The following is a 21,906-nucleotide window of genomic DNA, read 5'->3' as shown; positions in this document are numbered from 1 at the left end:
GACCCAATTATGTAGCACCTTATAATGGTTTACAAGGTGCCACGGTGCATTATAGCACCACAACCAGGAACATCGGGGGGAACCCCTTCTCTTTTTTCGATGAGTGCACTGAGTTCTTTTACATATGTGTTACAACACATGGGATCAACGGCTTAACGTCCCATCCGAAGGCGAAGCAATGGTTAAGTGTCTTGCTTAAGGACACAAGTGTCCGAGCTGGGGATTTGAACCTACACTCTGCTGATCAGAAACACCAGAGTTTGAGTTCGGTGCTCTTAACCGCTCGGCACGGCACTTCCATGATGTAAACCAATATTTAAGGGGAACATATCAAGAGCACCTATTTTGTGTGTGAAATTGATATACTTTGAATTTTGTATTATGCATTTATTGAGACCATGGATGAAAAGCCCTACACGGTGTGAATTCAGTGCTCGAAATAACTCCAGACACCCAGAACAATTGTCGTATAGCCCTGTGCTTTTGCTGTTTTGCCCTGTGCTTTTGCTGTGGTGCCCTTTGAAAAGTTCCTGTACAAATCTAAGTTTTGTATAAACCGTGAAAACTGAATCATCATAAAACATGGTTTATGTGTATAAACCATGGACAATTTAAGCACCAGTATAATCCAGCTTCATGTTAAATTCAGTTGAAACACTTTCATTCATAAAAAGCTCGAAAAAACAAGCTGACAAATTCCCCTATACTGTATGACCTTGTGGATGTTTTCTTAGCCTTATATCCACCGACAACATATACAAGCAAGCAGTCCCCCTGAAAGTTAGCAACAATTAACTCCCCTGGCACAACACTATTGATTATCTGATTTGAAAAGGGTTTATTCCAGAGCGTTACAATACCTTGTATCTCTTCAGGATTTATCTCACATGAATATAGCGGTCTTCTGTTAGCCCGGCCTTTCTTCGGGATAACACACTCCCTTTTTTTCCTTGATGGGCCTTGAATGAAGCTTTTTTTCTTTGAGACTGTGTTATTTTTTTAAAGTGAAGCAGCAAAAACGAAACATAGGATAAATAATATGCTGGTGTTGTGTACAGACTGTTGTACTTTCCCAGAATACTGTCCAAAAAATTATCATGTACTTTTTAGGGTTTATATTTCTCTGGTCAGGACTCATTTTACCTTTTTAGTGAGCTAAAAATTCTTACATTTTGTAATTTTTTTTTAAACAGTTTACTTGAAGCGATTGGTTATGGGGTTTGGGTATTCTTTGCAGGACTCAAAAACACAAAGGCCACAGATTTACCTTAAGCTTACACGGTTTGAAGATTACATGGAGTTGCTTACCATGAAATGCTTGGGTTACGTCGTCATTTTAAACCCATGCTTCTAAGGGCCTTAAGCAAAGAATTATGCAGTAAGCAGAACCATGAAATTGAACCCTGGTTTGCTCAGTGTTGCTTTCCCCGTCTTCACCTCTGTTGTCTCTGGTTCAAATCCCACCTCAGTCTGGGCGATGTAGATTTTTTTTGTTGGTTCCTATGTGATTGTGTTGGTTTCCACCCAGCCCCACCACCCCCCCAACCATATAACAATGAAAACTTCTTCTTGTAATTGTCTTTGGCCCAGCAATTGTTGTTGGCACAATTAAAATTATGCCGTTGGATGTGTCATAAATGAAAAAATAAAGAGAAACTTCCAGAAGCTCTAACTGACTTCTTAAGGTTGTTAACTGGGCTAAAACATCTGAACAATTCAAAACTATCAACTGTTGATTTTCCTTTCACAGCGCATAGGGACCTCACGGTGATTATGGGCTATATGTAGCCTATATAAGTAAAAACTTTTTACTATTAGTTTGAAGACGTTGTTACTGGCCTTTCTTACAGGAATAGATAGTTGAAGTGTTGTCACATTCAGCTTATTTGGAGTGGCCTTAAGCCGAGGAGTTTATGTCAGTCCTTCATAGCGAACGGTAATAGAAGTATTGATTTTGACCTTTATGGCCGTGCCGCGCCGTTCAATAATCATTCAGTCCATTGATCCATTGGAATGTAACTCAGCTTTGTCACCAGAAATTAAAAAGTCTACAGCATGGAACTTTGTTTGGTTTTACCCATAATCTCATATGCCTCTCTTAATATTTATGCAGAGTACGTCACAATTCTAACCTAAAACAAAGCCATAGGCGCAGCCATTGCAAGACGTGCCCCATAGCCTCATTTTGGGTAAGAATTATGACGTCATGCGTAAATATTAACAGAGGCGAATAACACTGATGTGTGTAAGCTCTTAGTTCTGTGAAAGAAAATCACAGGTTTATTTTTACAGTTGATGATGCAATCCTCCAACTTTTGCCAATCTAGAGCAAATGTCTTACCAACTAGACTTCCGAAATTTCCCGGTAGCTACATGTAGAGGCAGTTAGAATCAGAGAGTAAAAAGTCTTAAGCATGGAATTTTGTTTGGTTTTATCCTTACATCCTAATAGATGTGTAGGCACTGTACCGTAACCGTACTTTCTCAGGCATATTACGCAGTGGGATAAGAGCCCACTACTTTTGCCAATCTACATGTAGAGCAGACATGTGTTACCAACTAGACCACAGAAATTGCCTCATCCCTAGAGTCAGTTCGCACCCTATATTTTAGGAACAGGTACCACAACGCTTTATATTAAATTTGCATTGGGGATAAAGAATATTTGGTTTGATCCAAACCCTGATGTGTGTGTTAAACACCGTATACTTAGTACATTCTAGAGTTCTGTGAACAAATCACAGGCATATTGTTCTAGTGTGATGGTAAAACCGAATAACATTCTTCATCTCCATGCAAATTTTACATCTTCATCTTTGGTTACTCTTAAAGAAATGGTATCTGTCTATCAAAAGATACTTAAATATAGGTTTTCCCTTTCTTTCTTTGTGCACAGTTTAGCTGCACTAGTTTGAGCTCTTTTCAGAAGTCTGCCAGCTCTCTCAATGATAAACATAGTGTTTGCTCCTGTCGAGCCAAAGATAAGCATACATGAATCAAAACAATTGAATTTGTATGTCAGGACCATACCGGCCAAACAAATTTTCTCATCTGGTTATGACCCCCATTGGGTCTAGGAGAACTCTGCAGTTTTTAATTTGGTATTTATTGGAAAATACGATTCAGCAAAGTCTCCACAAATCAGTCAAAGCGAGGTTACTTTAAAATTTGTGCAGTGTGCCATGTTTTGACATTGCAACCTTTGTTGTTTGTTACCACAGCAGTGTTTGAACCTGTGACACCTACTTCTTGAAATAAATTTTCTTTTGTTCAGCCCCAAATTTTCTGTAAATTTACCCAGTCGTGTTCCCTTATTTGAGTCAGGTTTATTTGTTTTTCTTCAGTTTTTTTGGTATTCATTGCTCAATACTCAAATGGACAGGTCTCATTTATGGCAATGAATAAATAATGATCCAGCCAACTAAACAAACCCTTTTGTGACACCCCCTCTTCTGTAAACCAATCTCCAAACATTGATTAAAAGGTGCAAGTCTGATTAACTTTTTCAGGGTCATCTTTATTCGTTGGCGAGAACTCTCCTGGATGCTGCGGACCACTGCCTCCCCGACGAAGACAACGAAGCCGAGATCAGCCAGCCGCTGTTCGACTTGATAACCGAGCTGTCGACAGAGGATCCTAAACGAAGACCGGGCGTGGCAGAGATTGTCAAGACATGCGAGAGGAACCTGGACGACCCGTCAACATTGGTCTGTCGGAGGTTGTCTGCAATCAGTCGACGCAAACTCTCCATTGATTCATGCTACGATTTTCCAGGTACGGCTTTACTGAGTACAATCAATACGATATCTGAAATTAGTTAACTTTAAAGATGGGGTCTGAGGTCAGTTTAAGTTTAGGGATCTACTCATTTTCCGGTAGATAGAGAAATTATTTTTCAGAACTGTATGCTAACATGGTGTAAAATGACACTGTGTTTACTTAGAGCAGTAGGCCTACAAACCAGCTTTTCTCAGAACCACTATTACTACTCACAAAGAGATTTTGTGAGTGGGTGCGTTCCCCGATGGGTCGACCTCGATGTTGCATATTATATTTTTTTCCAGGACGAACGTGGGCACACAATTACCCCACGTTTATCCTCGAACCAGGAAAAAACCCCAGACACGTCACCACGTGAGCCTTCCTGTGGTGACGTCAGTGCACCTCGGGCCAGCCCCAAGAGCCCCACTTGTGGAAGCTAAACGAACGCACCCTATGTTCTGGTGCACTTTTTTCAACATTTGAGAAACATTTGATGACCTCACATTTCAAATATATAGTCTGTGCATTTTTGTTCAGAAATGTATACAGAGAAGTATCAGTTTATGCTTGAATTCTGATGATGTTCAATCAAAATGGCAATGTTGAATTTGAGGATGTGACTTGAGCAGAAATTCCTCTTTGGAAAGAACAGACCCATTGGATTTTGCTGTCCGATGATGTTGTGTTAAAAATTTTCGCTGTGAAAGAGTATCCAATAAATGATATTTTGAGAAACGGCTCCCACTGAAGTGACGTAGTTTTCGAGAAAGAAGTAATTTTCCACGAATTTGATTTCGAGACCTCAAGTTAAGAACTTGAGGTCTAGAAATCAACCATCTAAACGCACACAACTTCATGTGACAAGGGTGTTTTTTCTTTCATTATTATCTCGCAACTTCGACGACCAATTGAGCTCAAATTTTCACAGGTTTGTTATTTCATGCATATGTTGAGATACACCAAGTGAGAAGACTGGTCTTTGACAATTACCAATAGTGTCCAATGTCTTTAAAGGTTGGTTTTGAGCATTATGTAGAAAGCAATGTTGTTTTTTTTGTTTTGGTATTTTGGAAGATAAAAGAAGGCACAGCCTTTGTCATTCTATTTTAATACATTTACTGACTAGATATATCTACCTTTTAAACAAACCTTCAGTGTTTGCTTTTTTTCATAACTAATTGGAGAATGGAGACGATTTTAAAAAGACAGATTTGTCAAGTAAAGCTATTAGAGTTTGCAAACAATTTTGGCAACTGTACACAAATTTCAAAATCACACTAAATAAAAACTAAATGAAAATGTGAGTTTCTATCCTGAATAATTTATTTTTTTCTTTATATTTTTTTCTTTTTCCGCACAGTAAATGAGGAGGCACTGTCAACCAGACGAAGATCATCCGTTCTTTTCTCCAGAGGCCGATCACTGAGCAATGGTAGTCTTCAAGACACTCTCAGCCCCTCCGATGTCTACAAGAATCCCTCCTCACCCTCACCTCCACGACTGATCAGTGGCCAGGACCGCGCTCCAGCTGCATTAATAATGTCCGGAGAAAGACGGTTTGGGAATGATGAGGAAGAGGAGAATCTCCGGGAAGCTCCAACAGCGGCTGCCTTGAATATCCTCTCCCAACGAGCACAAGACATTCTCAAGAAGATTTACTCCGCAAATGAAAACGGGTCAGGATCTAGAAACTGCACAAATGGCGGGATAAGCACTACGGAAAAGTCGCATGAAATGAGGAGACATTCTAGCGTTGGTACGGTGGAAGGTAAATACGCAAGCGGCGCATCAGGCTTAAAAAGGACCAGTGAACCTAATGGACCTTTTAGAATTCCTCCTAGTACTATCCCAGAAATAAAGGTTTTGTCGGACGACAGGAGTGGAGAGACAATAAGCGGCGAAAACTCCCCAACTCCTAACTCGGTCAAAGTGTCTGCCGCATTGGCAAGATTTTTAAAATCACGGAAGCAACCCGTGGAAAGTGAGTCGGAGGAACAAGGGGAGATGTCGCAGGTTGAAAGCTCGGCGTCAGCTCGAGACGGAATGGGCTTGGAGGTTAGGTATGAAAGTGCAGATGATACCTCGGGGAGCACTGAGCCTCTGTCACCACTTGGAATGGAAGACCTCTCGCTCCTTGAAGGGGGAATGATTCTAGACGATCCATGGCTGGATGATGACGAGTCAGACGTAGGGAGTCCGGTGGAATTCCAGAGAACATTACGCTCGCATAGCATTGCTGCATTCAATACGTTCGAACCGCGTTCTTCGGCATTTCGCATGAACAAATCAAGCAGCACTAAATCCAGTCGCTCTAGCCTCGAAAACATCAACGAAAATCCACACTCTGGTATCGGCGCAAAGACAAAATCCGATCTGATCACAAAAAGATCACGTCGAAGGACTGAGAGCATGTCCGGGAGCGAGCTTTGTTACTCCTCAATCCAGGACCTCAACAAACTCCAGGATTTCTTCGCCAACCGTCGCAGTAGCATTGCTGATTTCCGCCTGCCAGGTGGTCTTACGACAAAAGCAACTCACTTCACACCGATTGTTGTCACTGATGAGAAGGCGGGTAGCAACAAGAGTCTTCCTCGTTCAACGAGCACACCGAGCGTTGAGGAGACAAAGGCTAAGGCCAGGGCAGCTATGGAGGCAATTAAGATGGACCTGAAAGCTCCTCGGAATCCACACCCACCTGCTAATATGCTAGAGTCGCTTGAGAACGATGCTATTGCAAGTGCAAGGGCATCCCCTTCTAGTAGTCCCAACAACCTGTCCAGTTCACTGGTAGACTCGAACCATAATGGAAGTACTGAGACTGGGCAGCCGAGTACCAAAACATCAGAGAGAGGGCAATCAGCTCTCTCAAAATCCACCCACGAAATATCAAGCACTGAAAGTCTTAGTAGAAAAAACAATCCGGAGAGAACGAAGCATGAACTGAAAACCATGCAAGTTGATAAGCGGAAGTTTTCTTTGGAACTAGAAGCAATTACATTGAAGGGTAGTTCCCACACTGATCAAAGGAATATATCTAGAGACAGTACCAGCAGTGGTGAAAGTCGGGTACAGAAACCAAAGGTGAAAGTTGTACATGGGTCACCAATCACACGAGACAGTGCTTTTTCGCCCATTCAGAAGCCACCTAGGCAAGAACAGCAAGAATCACAAGTTACACATAAACCCGATCAAATACAACCAATTATTAAGGATGGTCACAATGATCAGAAAGAATCTGTTGCTTCCTCGGTGTTAGTAAACAAAGTTCCAACAGAAGATCAAAATACATGTAAGTCGCCCAAAATCCCCGCCAATCAGCTTGTGGCAGGTGCTCAAACTCCTTTAACAACTCAGTCTCCAGCTTTTGCAAGTGCTACTCAGAATACCCTTCTTGGTCAGATGTCGCCCCTGAGGTTAGCCAGCCCTCAGGCTCTTTACCCATCAGTAAATCAACCTCTTGGTCAACCACTAGGTGCAGGTGCAACTATACCAAGTTTCCCTCTCAAAGTTCAGCTTCAGCAGGACCCAAGCACGGGACTGTTTCATGTTCTTCCTGTCGACCTTTCTGCCCAGGCGATGCAAGGGATTCATGGCTCCCCTGTCATTTCTCAAGGATCGCCTGCTTGTTCTCAAGGGTCCCCTGTTGTCTCTCAAGGATCCCCCGCTGTCTTTCAAGGGTCCCCTGCTGTCTTTCAAGGGTCCCCTGCTGTCTCTCAAGGATCCCCCGCTGTCTTTCAAGGATCCCCTGCTGTCTTCCAAGGATCCCCTGCCTCTAATCAAGGCTCAAATCCCCAAGCTAAACTAGAAGGTAATTCTTCTATATCACAAGGAGCTGGATTTGTGAATGAAGGCGCTCCAGTAACATCAAGAACCTCTACTTCTGCAAAGGCTTCTGAGCAAAGTTCAGGATCATTGACCGCCAACAATGAACGATACTGGATGAGACTCAAAAGTCCTGGAGCAAGTAGTGATGGTGAAAGTACTTGTATTCCACTTTCACCAGAGATATCACGAAGGGATGCTCCAGATCGGAAACGAGATCAAATAAAAAAACGCACCGAGAAGACAAAACACCTTGTATCGCCCTCCAAACGGTCACTTGCCAAAGGCTCATTGTACAGCGAGTCGGAGAGCAGTGAGTCATCTTACTTGGAGACTCTCCGCCTTAAGAACTCTCCCAAAGGAATCCGCAAGAAACCAACCAAACCATCCTCCTCTCAAAGTGATCCTGATCGGATGCGGGATAGAAACCACGATCGCAGTAAGTCACACAGCCATGATAGATCGGATAAACCGCAAGACTCCAAGAGCCGCAGTAAATCCTGTGAGAGAGTCAAGCCATCGCTCTCACTTTACCACAAAGCAGATCCTGAAAGCGCCCTTCGTAAACACCAGGAGAAATCTGGAAGCAAAGGAAGCCATTCCAGTACCCGAAACCATGTGAGCCACAGACCCAGTGATCACCACAAGGTGTCCAAGAAGCCTGAGTACTCCACGGAAGATGTCGACGACTCGCGGCCTGTAGATGCCTCCCGTCATGCCCCTTCACCCATCTCAATGTCGCGAGACAGCGGAGTGAATCTCCGGTACAGCATGTCCAGCGGAGAGGAGCTGACCACGGTGTCTGAGGTGCAGCAGCTTGCCGATGTCCTCCAAGGGAACTCATCTCTCAAGAGGGTCATTAAGCTGATCAGGCAAGCCTTTGCATACGATGGCTACTTGGAAAATGGAATAGAAGACTTGGCAATGGGTAAGGAAGGCTTCATGTTTGTAGACCTGAGGTCGCTTTTACAAAGCACTTAGATACGTTAAAATGAGTTGTCAGTATGTTTTATAACATCACCTTAAGATTGATACACAGTTAAGACCAATCTTATTTCTTTTCTGAAATTGGCCCCTTGGCCCAATTCATAAAGTAACAAAAAATACTGTTTCGCAAAAAATAATTTCTTCTCTAATAGAAAATGAGTGGGGAACTAGTTGCAACAGTGAAACTTTTATGGAAAGTCGGCTGGTAACATGTTTCTGCTAAGCAATGTTAGTTTGCACTAAGCACGTTTTTGTGCATATTATGAAATTATGCCCAGCGCACAAAAAGAACCCAAACACATCAAAATGATGCTTTAGAGTGCCACTTCACATGTTCCATTTCTGACTGGTATCCTGCTCATTGAGGCTTTATACAGCAGCTCTATGAAATTGGGCCCTGCTCCAAAGTGGAAATAAACATGTATTACAAACAGAAACAAAAGTTGTTACAGCTTGCATTCTTTACAACTAACTTTTTTTCTCTGTTAACAGCTGAATACATCACAGCTCTCGGCAAGCTGAGTTGGCAAACTTTCAACAACGCTGTAACGGAGAAGTTCTGTGATTTGTACTGGGAGGAAGAGCTACTGGAGGGCCTGTATAAAGTAGTCAATGGGCAGAAACCACCCAGTAAACCTGCCAGCAACGCCCTCAATAAAAACAGGTATTTACACACAAAAAACTGCCAATGGAAATATTGAATCTCATGCAGAGTTATACTTACAAGTGAATAATTCTACATCTTCAAGCACTTTAATTTAACCTAGTTTATGGCGATACAAATGTTATTGTACTGTTTGGAATTATTTTTTGTCAAACTGATGTTTATGTTTTTCAAACGTATAAGGGTGCAGCCAATTGGGGCAAGGGCATTCTAAAAAAATAAGTTTTTTCGTCGCAGTTTTGATTTGGTTTCAGTTTCCTTTCTTGTTGTTTCCGTCTTAATTTTAATTGCATAATTAGTTTTAATTGTATACAAAATTGTAACTGTATTCATAACAAATTGCGATTGGTTTTTTTATTCTCAAGATTTTTCTATTTTCTTTAAATTTAAATGGAAGATTATATTTCATAGAAAAAATTGTTTTCTCAATGTCGTTACATGCGAGATTTGCCTGTCATTCTCCTGAAGATGAGCAGAGCAAGCTTATCGAATGTTGAGTTGTCAACCACAGTTTTATTAAGAACAAACACTAACAGCGTTCTTTTCACATGGGGCCTTTCTCAAATCACGGCTTGGGCTCCGGCTCAGGCTTAGGCTCCGCGTGCTGTGTACGCAGCTTGCATTGTAACCTGCATTTTGTAGCAGCGCGTATTGCACGGATATCAGCACGCGGAGCCTGAGCCGGAGCCCAAGCCTTGGTTTGAGAAAGGCCCCTGGTGTTACCAAAAAACTTCGCCTAGTTATACCTCCACCATGCAAAATTTTAAATCCTACTTTTCCCTTCATATGCACAGGGTCTCGCTTCAGAGAAATATTTCACCCTATACAATTTTTCATTCTGGTTTTAAAGGTCCGAAGTTCCCAAGAAGCCATTGCGGAGCAAGCAGTCCATGAAAGGTAGTCACTTGTCAGCTCATCGTAAAGAAACCGCAGACAGAAAGACTCAAGATAGCAAACTGGATGACCCCACAGCAAAAAAGAAATTCCCACAAACTTCTACGCCTATTAGAAACAAGGATGGGACTACCGGCAAGTCTAGGGTTACTGGAGAAAGGAGCAGAGTGCATGGGGATGGGAGACAAGTCGCTGAGAAAGAACAACGTAGAAAACATGAGGAAAGGTCAAGTAGGACGAAAGTTGCGAGTCCAGAAAGTGACTCCACTGAGCAAGGTCAACTGAGTAGTAATGAGAATAGGAGAGAGTCCCACAGTGCAAAGAGAGAGACTGGGCTTGTGAAATCAAATCGAACTTCATCAAGAAGCAATTCTTCAGCCAGTGAAAGTAGGACGAAGGTGTTAAGGCCTCCTGAACATGATCTTAAGGAAGCATCTTTAAGGAGTAAAGCCCAGGCTACCAAACATGTGGGGAATGCAACTCTTCCATCTGAAGAAGTGGACCTGACTAAGGGGACAGCTGACAAACTCAAGGATGAAAATAGTAGCGGAGATGGGCCTCAACGGCAGAGAAGAACAGCAGCAGTGGTAAGCCATAACGGCCATAAGAAAGAAGAGCCTCAAAACCGAAAAGAAGTTGACAGGTTACAGAATGCATCAACCAGTCAATCAGAACACAACACATCTGTGGATTCATCCGTAGACTTGAATGCATCTATAGTGAGTCTCGCAAGCAGTAACGCCTCAAGCTCAATAATAAGTCAAGGCAAGAGTGTCACTGACGACAGCTTGAATGCCTCCTTGACTTCCAGTCAGTTCACATCCCCCTCCATCTTGAACTCGCCCTTGTTTCGTAACAACTCGGACTCGAGCGACTCCACAAATCGCAAGATTCGCGAGATGTTATCTCGAAGGGGTAGCCAGGGCTCGATCAGTAGTGCCTCGTCGGGTCAGTCACGCTCTCTTTGCAACAACTCAGACACGATCTCTCTGCCATCGTTGAGTTCCTTCAATGACTCGTCTATGGACGAGTCAAGGTGTGGCTTGCCGGGTGGGGTCTTGTACAGGGGAGAAAGTGTGGATCCGAGTGTAGAGGCATACACACAACAGCTAACTGGAGCAGGGCTGACCCAGCAGAACATTGACACCAAGATTGCTGTAAGTAGATGTTTGCTACAAGCCGGAGTGGTAATAAAAAACTGATGGCCATGCGCCATTTCTATCTTTAATATCTGCAAAGGTAGAGGTTGATATTGTGTAGGAAAAAGCCTTTGGAGGGCATGGCAGCTCAGGGCTGTATACTCCTCAGTGAGCTGAGAAAGATTAAATAATGAAATTGGCCCATAGACCAGGGCACTAATGTAAAGGGGAATTTGGGGTTGGAAAAAAATAACATCAAAAACTTAGCTACACCTTGTTGGAAAAAACTGAATGTTGAAGTGCCTTGAGCATTTTTTACAGACGTATTGTAGGCAGGATTATGAGAACCATACTTTGTTTTTCTAATCCTGGGTCTCCTGTTATCCATTTCAGTGTATTTGGAAGAAAAAAAACTCTCAGAAATGTAAAGCATGCCAGATCAAAAGATTAAGGAAAAATGCAGTTTCAAAGGAAACTACTGAATGTTGAAGCGCCCTGAGCATCACTTAGTGACGGATGAGTGCTATTATAGGAACCCATAATTTTTGTTGGAACTCAATTTTCCTGTTGTTCATTTCAGTGAAATTGTCAGAAAAAAAATCTTCTAGGAGTGGTTTCAAAAATGAACTCTGAATGGTAATGAGCTCTCATAAATATTTTATTGAAACCCTTACTTTTTAGTGTTCATGTCCAATACAGTAGAATGAGGTTTGATAAATGTTTTTGTCTTTTAGGATGTTGAGCAACAGTTAATGATGGAGAGACGAATGAGGAATAAGACAGAGAAGTTTTACCGAAAACTTGTCAACAATCAGCAAACAAATAAAGGTAAAACCTTAAGACAATTCAAATCTTTATTTAGGGAATTTCTTGTCTATAATTTCTTTTTCTAAAGTTCTGCATTCTTAACAGTTGTCTAGTTTTTTTTAAATTGAGGTGTAGACAAAATTACTTACTGACAATGAAATTGACTGCAGGACTTGCAATCACAAGGTTGTGGATTCGAATCCTACTTAGCTAACCGCTGATTTCACAATGACTAGAAGTATCGTTGTTACAACTATAAGTTTTGGTATTATTATTATCGTCGTCGTCTGAATTGCAGTTTCTTGATTTGTGCAATTCATAATCACAGACAGTAAACCAATGTTTGTATAAGAGAGTTTGGCTGTAGCGTGCTTGGTCTTTATATCCCCTTGTGGGAGTTTGCCGAATACAGGGAGGTCATCTTAACAAACAAACAAACTAGTTTGGTTTTTACCCTGCACTGTTTACTCTGTGCTTTCCAGAGTCATGTGGAAAGGAAAGTCAAAGGCAATCTACTCGGGTAGGATTCCAACCAATGACCTTTCTGTACCAGAGCAGTATATCTTACCGCTGGCCCAGTGAGCCTACCAAAGCCCACTTTCGTAGAGCTTCTTCAGCAGAGAATTGTGCTTAAAACCTTTCTGCTAAGCATAAATATCCTTTTCTCAAATTCTGGTAGGCATAATTTTATTGTGCTTAGCTTTTTTTGTGCTTCAGAGCTTTATGAAATTGGACCCTGGTGACAAGATGCCAGTTCAATAAACAATTTACTTGAAAGTTGAGAACCATAATGTGAGCGTGCTGTTTTTATTCCGAGTCTTTTTTGTTTAACGAAACAGGTGCAGATCAGAAGCACATGGTGTCAAAAGTCGGCAAGCAGATCCTGGAGATGTCAAAGCGGGTAGAGTTCCTCGAGTCCGCTAAGAGACACCTGGAGATGCTGTATGCTGAGCAGTGGGGATTGGACCTTAGCTACCTGTTTTCTCTGGCATCAAGGTAAGGACTGGAACGGCCAGTCTAGCCTAGTGTATTGTTTTCTTCTTCCTTTTTCTAAGCAGTTTAGCATGTAAGAATAATTGTAGATATCAATCCGCGCAAAGAACTAATGTATGCGCAAAGGTTATCTCCAAAGTTGTACTACTCGCGCGTACTGTACTACAGTCAAGATATTAATGTGGTGATCACATGAAAAGTTTGTCTGGCGTTCGATTTTTTCACGCAAAAGTGACACCATTACTGCAAAAATCTTATTTTGTGGGATAGCTCTCTTTTCTAGTCAGTACAGCTCCTATGTCATCAGCTATTTGCTTTTTACCCCAGCTAGTTTTTACATATTTCTGTCAAAACAACCCTGTCTGTTTTTTGTTATGTTTTCTCGTTACCTGTTTGTCTTGTCTCTTTGGTTGTAGTTTGTCTGTCTAGGCCCTCTTTTTGTATTTCAGTTTACATAGATAAACTATTTTCCCTACATCTTATGTGCTTATTATTTTGCTTATCTGTGTAATATTTTAAGTATATCTGAAGAGGAGTATTGTGAAACAAATGTTAAACTTTTTGAATTAAATAAAAAATATGTATTATTACATAAGTTTTATTTTGCCTTTTTCTCTCTTTCTCTACTAGTTATGGTAAGACTACCATGGATCTGCGACCATCAGACACCAACCCTCTCTTATCCTTCCAGACTGGTCGTAATAAACTCACCCTTCAGGCTGGTCAGTCTCTTGGACTCTTCTCATTCCTGTATGCAAGGTGAAAATGAAAACTGTTCCGTCCCAACAATTAAGAATCAAGTGTTTTAGTAGGGATTGCCCAATTGCCTGATATTGTGATGGGATATACTTGATCAGTCTTTGAGTCTCCAAAGAGTATTTTGTTAACTCTATGATGATGTAAGCTTTGCGGTAACACCATATGTGTATCTACTTGCCAGGTAGATTATGTTCTTTTGAGAAAGTGTCTTGCTTTATATTATACTACCTCCAGGTAGATTTTTCGGAAACCAGGAAAGTTTTCAGTTGTGAAAAGAACTGTCCTGCTTTTAAAATTCAACCTGGGCGGAAGGTAAAAGATCGACCGGAACTACTACTTTAGCTTAGTGGGTTAAGGGGTCTCTCTTAATTTGGTTTGCGGTAACACCATATATTTACATACTTGGTTCTTTTGAGAACTTGTCTTGCTGTATATTATACTACCACCCGGTAGATTTTTCGGAAACCAGGAAAGTTCTCAGTTCTGAAAAGATCACTGTCCTGCCTTTCAAGTACTACCTGGGCGGAAGGTAGAAGATAGGCCAGAATTACTACTCTAGCTTTAGTGGATCGAGGGGACTTCTTATTAACTTCACTACCACGGAGTGAGTTCTTAATTGGTCTTAAAGTTTCAACTAGCTTGCTCTAACCATCAGATGAAGCTACTTTTGTTACACCTTTTTTCCCGAGCAGTGCCATGAGCACTGCTTGTGGAAGATACCAGCACTTTAAAAGTTTCCATTATTATTATTTCTATTTACAGGCACGCCCTCCTGCAGGGATATCTTCACCATTTCTTCTACACGTATCACTATTACACTACATCGGAGGAGCTGTTTGGCTTCATCTTGAAAACATCCGTGTCTGCTCTTGGGTAAGTTTGTGATGAGTTGGAATGAAAGAATGGTTACTGAGGTCTTAATGGCCATTTGAATCGGGCATGGTTGAAGCCTGGTGAAGGTCAAAAGTTGACCAGCTCTTGCTTCTGGCTTTTAGGAAATTGAATGAGTCTTGTGGCCTAATGAAATTTAAATGACCATTGAATGCTCAACAGGTGAAATTTAAAAACTCTTTTTTATTCAACGGGGCATTCATTTTCAATCGAAATTTAATGAGCTAGGAATTAAAATGGATATTATTTGTTTTTTTAATTTGTCGGGAAAAACTTTAATAATATTTACACAGTTCTTGTTAAGTGTATCAGACAATAGTCTCAGCGCACTTTACAACAATAAAGGCGTCTTAACGAACAGGTAACTGTGTAAGAGTGATTTACATCAGCTTGGTAAGCCATGTAAATATGAATTGTTGGATCCAGAGGTTTGAGTGAAATTCTTTAACTACTTACAAATAAATTTTTCATTTTCTGTCCTTCTTAAGCATGAGCGTCAGTAATGCAGAACACCAGACTAAGATTGTGTATCGCACATTGGATGTACTCCAAGTATGGGTGGAAGGGTTTTACGAGGTGGACTTCAGACCTAACCAACGTCTACTGCAGGATGTCCTCGTCTTCATCACAGATAAGGTTTGTACGCTTTGAGTTTTTTTGTATCTGTTGGTTGATTAAAGATACGGGACACCTTTGTTAATTGTCAAAGACCAGTATTTTCACTTGGTGTATCCCAAAACATGCATACAAAAATAACATAAACCTGGCAAAATTTTGGCTCAATTGGTCATCACAGTTGCATGAAAATAATGAAAGAAAAAACACCCTTGTTGCACATTGTGTGAACACCCTTGTTGCACATTGTGTGCATTACAACCTGAAGTATTTTTTCAGATCCAAATATTTTAGTAAGAGATTACCTCTCTCCCCAAAACTACCAACTAACATTGTTTCATACTACAACAGCTCTCTGTTGTTCGTTACCAAGTCAGTTTTGTCCTCATAGGATGTCCTTTACCAAGGAGAAAAAAAATGCCTTGGTGCCCTTGCCCTTTAAGAAACGAAGCATATAGGCCTGTATATTAACGTTGTTTTTATTATTATCACCTTTTATTGTCATCCATTCTGCAGATAATTCCAGTTGATTCGCAGGGTCAGTGCCTCATTCAGCTTATTGAGAAACTTGATGAAGATCGACCAGGCACCAGTCTACTTGTTGCCTCCCAGAGAGATGAGATTCTGGACCAGTTGCCCATGGATAAGGTACAGACCTTGTACTGTGTTTAGTGTTATTTCTCAACTTGGTTCTTGTCTTGTTAAAGGAACAAAATTAGTCCAGTAAAACGGGTGAGCTAAAATCCCTGCAGACATGGTTTTTAACCCAAAATTCAAGCCTACAGACACCATTCAAATTGAAACGACGAGTTGAAACCAGAGATAGTCACTACATTGTGTTACCAAAAACCTTTCCATATATCGTAATTCCACCATGCAGAGTTTCAAATCCTACTGACATCAGACTTGTTAGAAAATTCATAGGCACTTTCCATATCTCAATTTTTCATATTTTGTTCAAAATCCTCCCTAAACATTGTCTTTGCTCTACCTGTCTGTCTGTATATTCCTCTTCTGTTTGTTTGCCCATAAGGCATCTCACCACAAGCCTCGGCTTGATCCAGATGGTGCCATCATACGTATTTAATTTTTCTGCCTTTCAAAAAAGAAATTGTTTTTTACAATACTTCTTTCAAATAATGCTTTGGCTGTGTACATGTACTGTTTGGAAATTGTCATGAAGTATGGGATAAAATGTGAGTTTGAATTGAATTGAACACGCTCAAAACAACTTGCACCACCTGTTGTTTCTTATCACCTCTTAGGCATCAGCCTCCAGGAGTCTACTAGGCAAGACAGGGCGAGGCAAGTTGAAGGCTGGCATTATGTCATGTCTAACCAAGAAGGACTCATCGAAGCAGCAGGCAGACAGCTCATATCTACCCACGGTATCGATGGAGAAAGACGGCTTCTCTCTCAGTGATCATACGTCCATGAGCTTGGCTCACCAACTTACTCTCATACAACAGGTAAAATACTTACCCGCTTCATGCCGAATATACATGCCAGTAGATAATGTTTCTTTGGAAAACTTGTCTTAATTTGTATTCTACTATCGCGGAGTAGATTATGTAATTCAGGAGACTTGTTAGTTCTGAAAACAACTGTCATGTTTTTTAACTGCTACCTGGGCGGATGGTACAAAATCAGCCAGGACTACTACTTATGCTTTAGTGGATCAAGGGGACTTGACTACCACTGAGTGAGTTCCTAATTGGTCTCAACGTTCCGACTAGCTTGCTCTATTCATCATCAGTAGATTCAAGGAATTGGTGCTTTGTTAGGCTCCGATGTATGGAATAAAAGCACTTTATAAAAACCCAGTTGTATTATTATATGCTAATCTTGCTGTTCTTGTTCTCCAGGAGCTTTTCCATCATGCCCATCCTGTCCACTTCCTCAACTCGCGCAGTAAAGGCATCGGTGTCAACACCAATAACTTTGATGGTACTGGAGGGAAAGGCCAGTTCTCCCCAGATGGTGCCGATGCACCAAATTTGTTCGTCAGGCTGCATGGTGAGGACGGAGCTGTGAGGGCGCTGTTACATCATGCGAAGGAAGTTTCGCACTGGGTGTCAGCTGAAGTAGTTAGCTGTAGCTCAGCTAAGGTAAATAAGGATTGTCATGTTCCCTATGTGCAACATCACTAAGTAAAACCGATTACCACTAAATAAAAAGGTGCCATACTATTTTACCTTTCGGGTGTCAGTTTGGTTGCACAAATTTGAATGAAAGAAAGCAACATGGCTGTACTTGGGTCATGGTAAGATTCTACAGACATTTCCTTTGTAATCTCACAACCGCGAGATTTGCCAGCCTTGGTTGTCAAAAGTCATGGCAAAATGGAGGTCATGGCTGAGTGGTTAAGAGAACCTGACTCCAGATCTGGTGTTTCTGATCTGCAGAGTGTATGTTGGAGTCCCTGTCATCTGTCATGATACTTGTTTTCTTGAGCAAGATCCATAAAAACTATAATTGCTCTGTCGTTTGGATTGGAGATTAAACCACTGCTCATGTGTACTAATGAGATTGGTAGTGCACGTAAAAGAACCTAGAACGCTTATCTTCGGAGAGTAGCGGTTAGGGGAAGTTTTGTGGTTGACATACTCAAATTGTTCTCATTTCTAAAGTCATCAACTTTATAATTTTCCATTTGAAGTTTTTTCATTAAGGTTGATCATTTTATAATTTGATCTTTCTTAACTTTAGTTGTTTTTGTTGTTGTTTTTGTTAACAGTCTCAGTTGGTTCTCCTGTGTAAGTTCATCAATGTGGCCAAGACTTGCTACGACTTGAGGAACTTTGCCTCCTTCGTTCAGATTCTGGATTCTTTGGATAACGTCATCGTCAGACAAGTTCCAGTAAGTAACAACTTATGTTCTTAGCAAAAAATTGTCCTGTTCTGAATAAATAAATGTGCTTGAGCAACTCCATGTAAATGGTCTCTGGTGATAGATTGTAGAGGATTTATAACATTGAACCATTCGCTTTGAAGGACAGAAAAAGTCAAACTATCATTTGACAAACGGCTGAGGGCTTATCAACTGGCATTAAAGTTTATTTGTGTGTTGGCAGTGGTGAGACACTGTGTGGATTTCGTGTACAGGCAACTGTTTAATGGGATCATGGTTTGTTGGCCCTGGGCAACGGTTACTGCAAACAATGAGTGGATTAACTCTTTGCAATGGTTTGTGCTTAAAGGCAGTAGACACTATTGGTAATTGTCAAAGACCAGTCTTTTCTCTTGGTGTATTTCAACATTTATGCATAAAATGACATACCTGTAAAAATTTGTACTCAATTGGTTTTCGAAGTTGCGAGATAATAGTGAAAGAAAAAACAATCTTGTCACACGAAGGTGCATGCTTTCCGATGCTTGATTTCGAGACCTCAAGTTCTAAATCTGAAGTCTCAAAATCAAAATCATGGAAAATTACTTCTTTCTCGAAAACTACGCCACTTCAAAGGGAGCTGTTTCTCACAATATTTTATTCCATAAACCTCTCCCCATTACTCGTTACCAAGTAAGGTTTTATGATAATAATTTATTTGAGTAATTACCAATAGTGTCCACGCACTGCCTTTAAGGTCTGGACTCGGACTCTGACCTGGACCAAAGGGGAGTGGACCCATTGGGTAGGACTCAGACTCACACAACAGGGACTTGACTACAGAACTCTGGTCTATGAGAAAACTTCTTGATATGGGTGTCTAAACTGAGTTTCATTGACAGATAAAATTACTAGTGTCTAGAAAAAAATCTAGCACTGCTAATGAGAAAGCTATTTTTTTAATCGTAAGGTGAAATCCCAAATGGACAGCTCCTTTCAAGGAAAATTTACAGGGATGGATTTATTTGTTACTGTTTTATATTTCAGGCATGGCGCAATCTCCCATCCAAGGTGGTGAGCCTATACGAGGAGCTGTGTGCCTCCAAGGTTCATCTACAAGGAGATGGGGACAGTCTGATCGAGGGAGACGCCCATAAAGGTTCCCCGACCCTTCCACCCACTCTACTCTTCCTGATGCATGTGCAGCAGCTTGAAATTGGCGGGTTCCAACTCCCCAACGGCATGTACAAATGGTCCAAAATGAGGTCAGTCTAGAATGAACTTTTTCCTTCTTCTTTCGAGTCCATCATCTGCTCTTCAAATGTTAAACCTAGAGTGCGCTTTGGCGACCCCAACCAAAAACTATTTCTGACATCATAACCAATACGGTAACCGAGCTCACAACTCGGTTATCGTTCAGTCTGCACAGCAGAACCAACGACCAACAACCGAAACAGTTTTTGTTTGGGGTCGCCAAAACGCACTCCTAGCCCTTTATTGTTAACTTTCTCCTATTAAAGAGTAGTATACTTCATACCTGACCAGGTTTCATGGCCAAGTGGTTAAGAGCATCCAATTCAAGGTCTGCTGCTTAAGTCATCGGGGTGAGGTTTTGAATCCCAGTTGTGGCACTTGTGTCCTTGTGCAATATATTTTACTGTAATTGCTTACTCTTAGCCCAGGGTTATAAATGGGTACCTGCGGGAGTAGTGTTTTTAGTGGTAGATGATACAAGACTCCGGTGGCATTACTATTATAGGTTTTCCCGATCAACTTCAACTAAACTTTATTATACACATATTGACTGGCAACGAGGTAACTAGTGTTCGTCTATTCCCCCAAGGGACTTTGAGTGACCAAAAGAGGGACCTATTTCCCGAGGTCGAAGGTCTTAAATGTGAAATAAGAACAGAAATCTCGAAAAGAAAGGAAGTTTTGTAGTTGCTGTTTATGGTTCAAGTTGAGAGGGGCCCTGTCACCGGGCACTATTTTCAAAGACTAGTGCCCGCTCTGGAACTAATTCCTGCAAAACACGCATGCTCGATCACTAGACTGTATTAGTTCATCCCACGTGACCATGTTTCAGCTAACCAAAATACAGAAAAAGAAAGAGGTGTGTTCAAACTTATTTTAACGCCAGGCTCATTCAAAGAAGTATTTGAATTTCACCTGTTCTGCATTCACAGATCAAGTAAGATCATTCAACTTCATTAGACCACAAGATATGCTGAAATTGTGAAGTCAAACTTTCGCAGGAAGTATGAACTGGGCTTTATTTAAATAAGTTCCTCTTTTGACACTCATAGTCTCTTGGGGGACAGAAGTGCTCTAGTGTCCTCATCGCCAGTCCATGTGTACAGTATTCATTTTCCTCCCAACTTTTTTACTAAAGTCTATAAACTATTTGACAACGATTTTCTTTGATTTCACAACAGATCTATCGCAAAGTTTGTGGACCAGATAAGAACGTTCAAGGAGCATGCCTTCACCTTCGACTCCAACCAGGAGCTTCAGGATCTACTCAAAGTCCGCATCTTAGAATGCTGTGATCAAGATATACATGTCTTAGCCGCTCGGCATAGCTCTAACTTCCATCAGTTGACTTCCGATAAGAGCTCACGTCGGCTGCAGAATGCCTTCCAGAAAGTTAAAGCAACACTCCACTGATTCTTCTGCAATATTCTGCACACCTTGGTTATAGAATGTCTTTCAAATGTTAAAGTGGTACAACATATCAATTACTTTGTGAGCTCATGTTGGCTGCAGAATACCTGCCACCAAACAATCCACTGATATTGACTCTTATTTATCTGCATTATTCTTCACACCTTGGCTGCAGAATGTCTTTCAAATGTTAAAGTGGTACAACATATCAATTACTTTGTGAGCTCATGTTGGCTGCAGAATACCTGCCATAATGTAGCCAAACAGTCCACTGATAGTGACTCTTCTGCATTATTCTTCACACCTTGGCTGCAGAATGTCTTTCAAATGTTAAAGTGGTACAACATATCAATTACTTTGTGAGCTCATGTAGGCTGCAGAATACCTGCCATAATGTAGCCAAACAATCCACTGATTGTGACTCTTCTGCATTATTCTTCACACCTTGCCTGCAGATTGTCTTTCAAAATTCAAAGCAGTACACCATAGAAGTCAATTGCTTTGCGAGCTCATGGTGGCTGCAGAACGCCTTTCAGACTGTAGACCAACACCCCACTGACAGTGACTCTTCTACAATACTCTGCACACCTTAGTTGCAGAATGTCTTTCAAAAGTTTAAGCAGTACAAAAACATATATATATCAATATATATATAAGTAGGATTTGAAACTTTGCATGGTGGAAATACGATATGGAAAGGTTTGCAGTAACACTATGTAATGCCTATCTCGAATGAGTTGGGGTGGTTCTGAAAAGAACCGTTGGTTAGGGTTAGGGTTCTTTTCAGAACCACCCCAACTCAGTAGAGATAGTCATTACATGGTGTTACTGCAAACCTTTCTATGTAACATTATATTAATAAATTGCTTTGTGAGCTCATGCTGGCTGCAGAATGGCCATTAAGTGACTCGTGTAGCATTTTCAAAAGAATGTCTTTCAAAAGTTAAAGTGTCACACCATAGATATCAATTGCTTTGTGAGTATAAGTCGGCTGCAGAATGCCTTTAAGAAAGTAGATTCACCTTGAAATATTGACATGTAACAATGACCCATGGACCTGTCATAAGGCTTTTGTTAAC

At 41.1% G+C, this 21,906-nt stretch overlaps 1 protein-coding gene across 2 annotated transcripts in view; it reads left to right on the top strand.

Moving 5' to 3' along the window:
• LOC139940664 (uncharacterized) overlaps positions 1–21,538 on the top strand; it is a 40,706-nt gene extending 19,168 nt beyond the window's left edge. For both annotated transcript variants that reach the window (XM_071937022.1, XM_071937021.1), the window contains exons 3-17: positions 3,510–3,774; positions 5,123–8,512; positions 9,064–9,235; positions 10,086–11,286; positions 12,003–12,096; positions 12,915–13,071; positions 13,699–13,827; positions 14,590–14,700; positions 15,207–15,354; positions 15,850–15,981; positions 16,599–16,802; positions 17,199–17,441; positions 18,071–18,193; positions 19,211–19,428; positions 20,599–21,538. In XM_071937022.1, coding sequence (XP_071793123.1) covers positions 3,510–3,774; positions 5,123–8,512; positions 9,064–9,235; positions 10,086–11,286; positions 12,003–12,096; positions 12,915–13,071; positions 13,699–13,827; positions 14,590–14,700; positions 15,207–15,354; positions 15,850–15,981; positions 16,599–16,802; positions 17,199–17,441; positions 18,071–18,193; positions 19,211–19,428; positions 20,599–20,830 — 6,819 coding nt within the window. In that variant the 3' untranslated portion in view covers positions 20,831–21,538. The remainder of the gene's footprint in view (positions 1–3,509; positions 3,775–5,122; positions 8,513–9,063; positions 9,236–10,085; positions 11,287–12,002; positions 12,097–12,914; positions 13,072–13,698; positions 13,828–14,589; positions 14,701–15,206; positions 15,355–15,849; positions 15,982–16,598; positions 16,803–17,198; positions 17,442–18,070; positions 18,194–19,210; positions 19,429–20,598) is intronic.
• The last annotated feature ends 368 nt before the right edge of the window (positions 21,539–21,906 follow it).

The sequence above is a fragment of the Asterias amurensis genome, chromosome 8, assembly GCF_032118995.1.
Source record: "Asterias amurensis chromosome 8, ASM3211899v1".
Taxonomy (NCBI): domain Eukaryota; kingdom Metazoa; phylum Echinodermata; class Asteroidea; order Forcipulatida; family Asteriidae; genus Asterias; species Asterias amurensis.
This window is presented reverse-complemented; position numbering and strand designations above follow the sequence as displayed.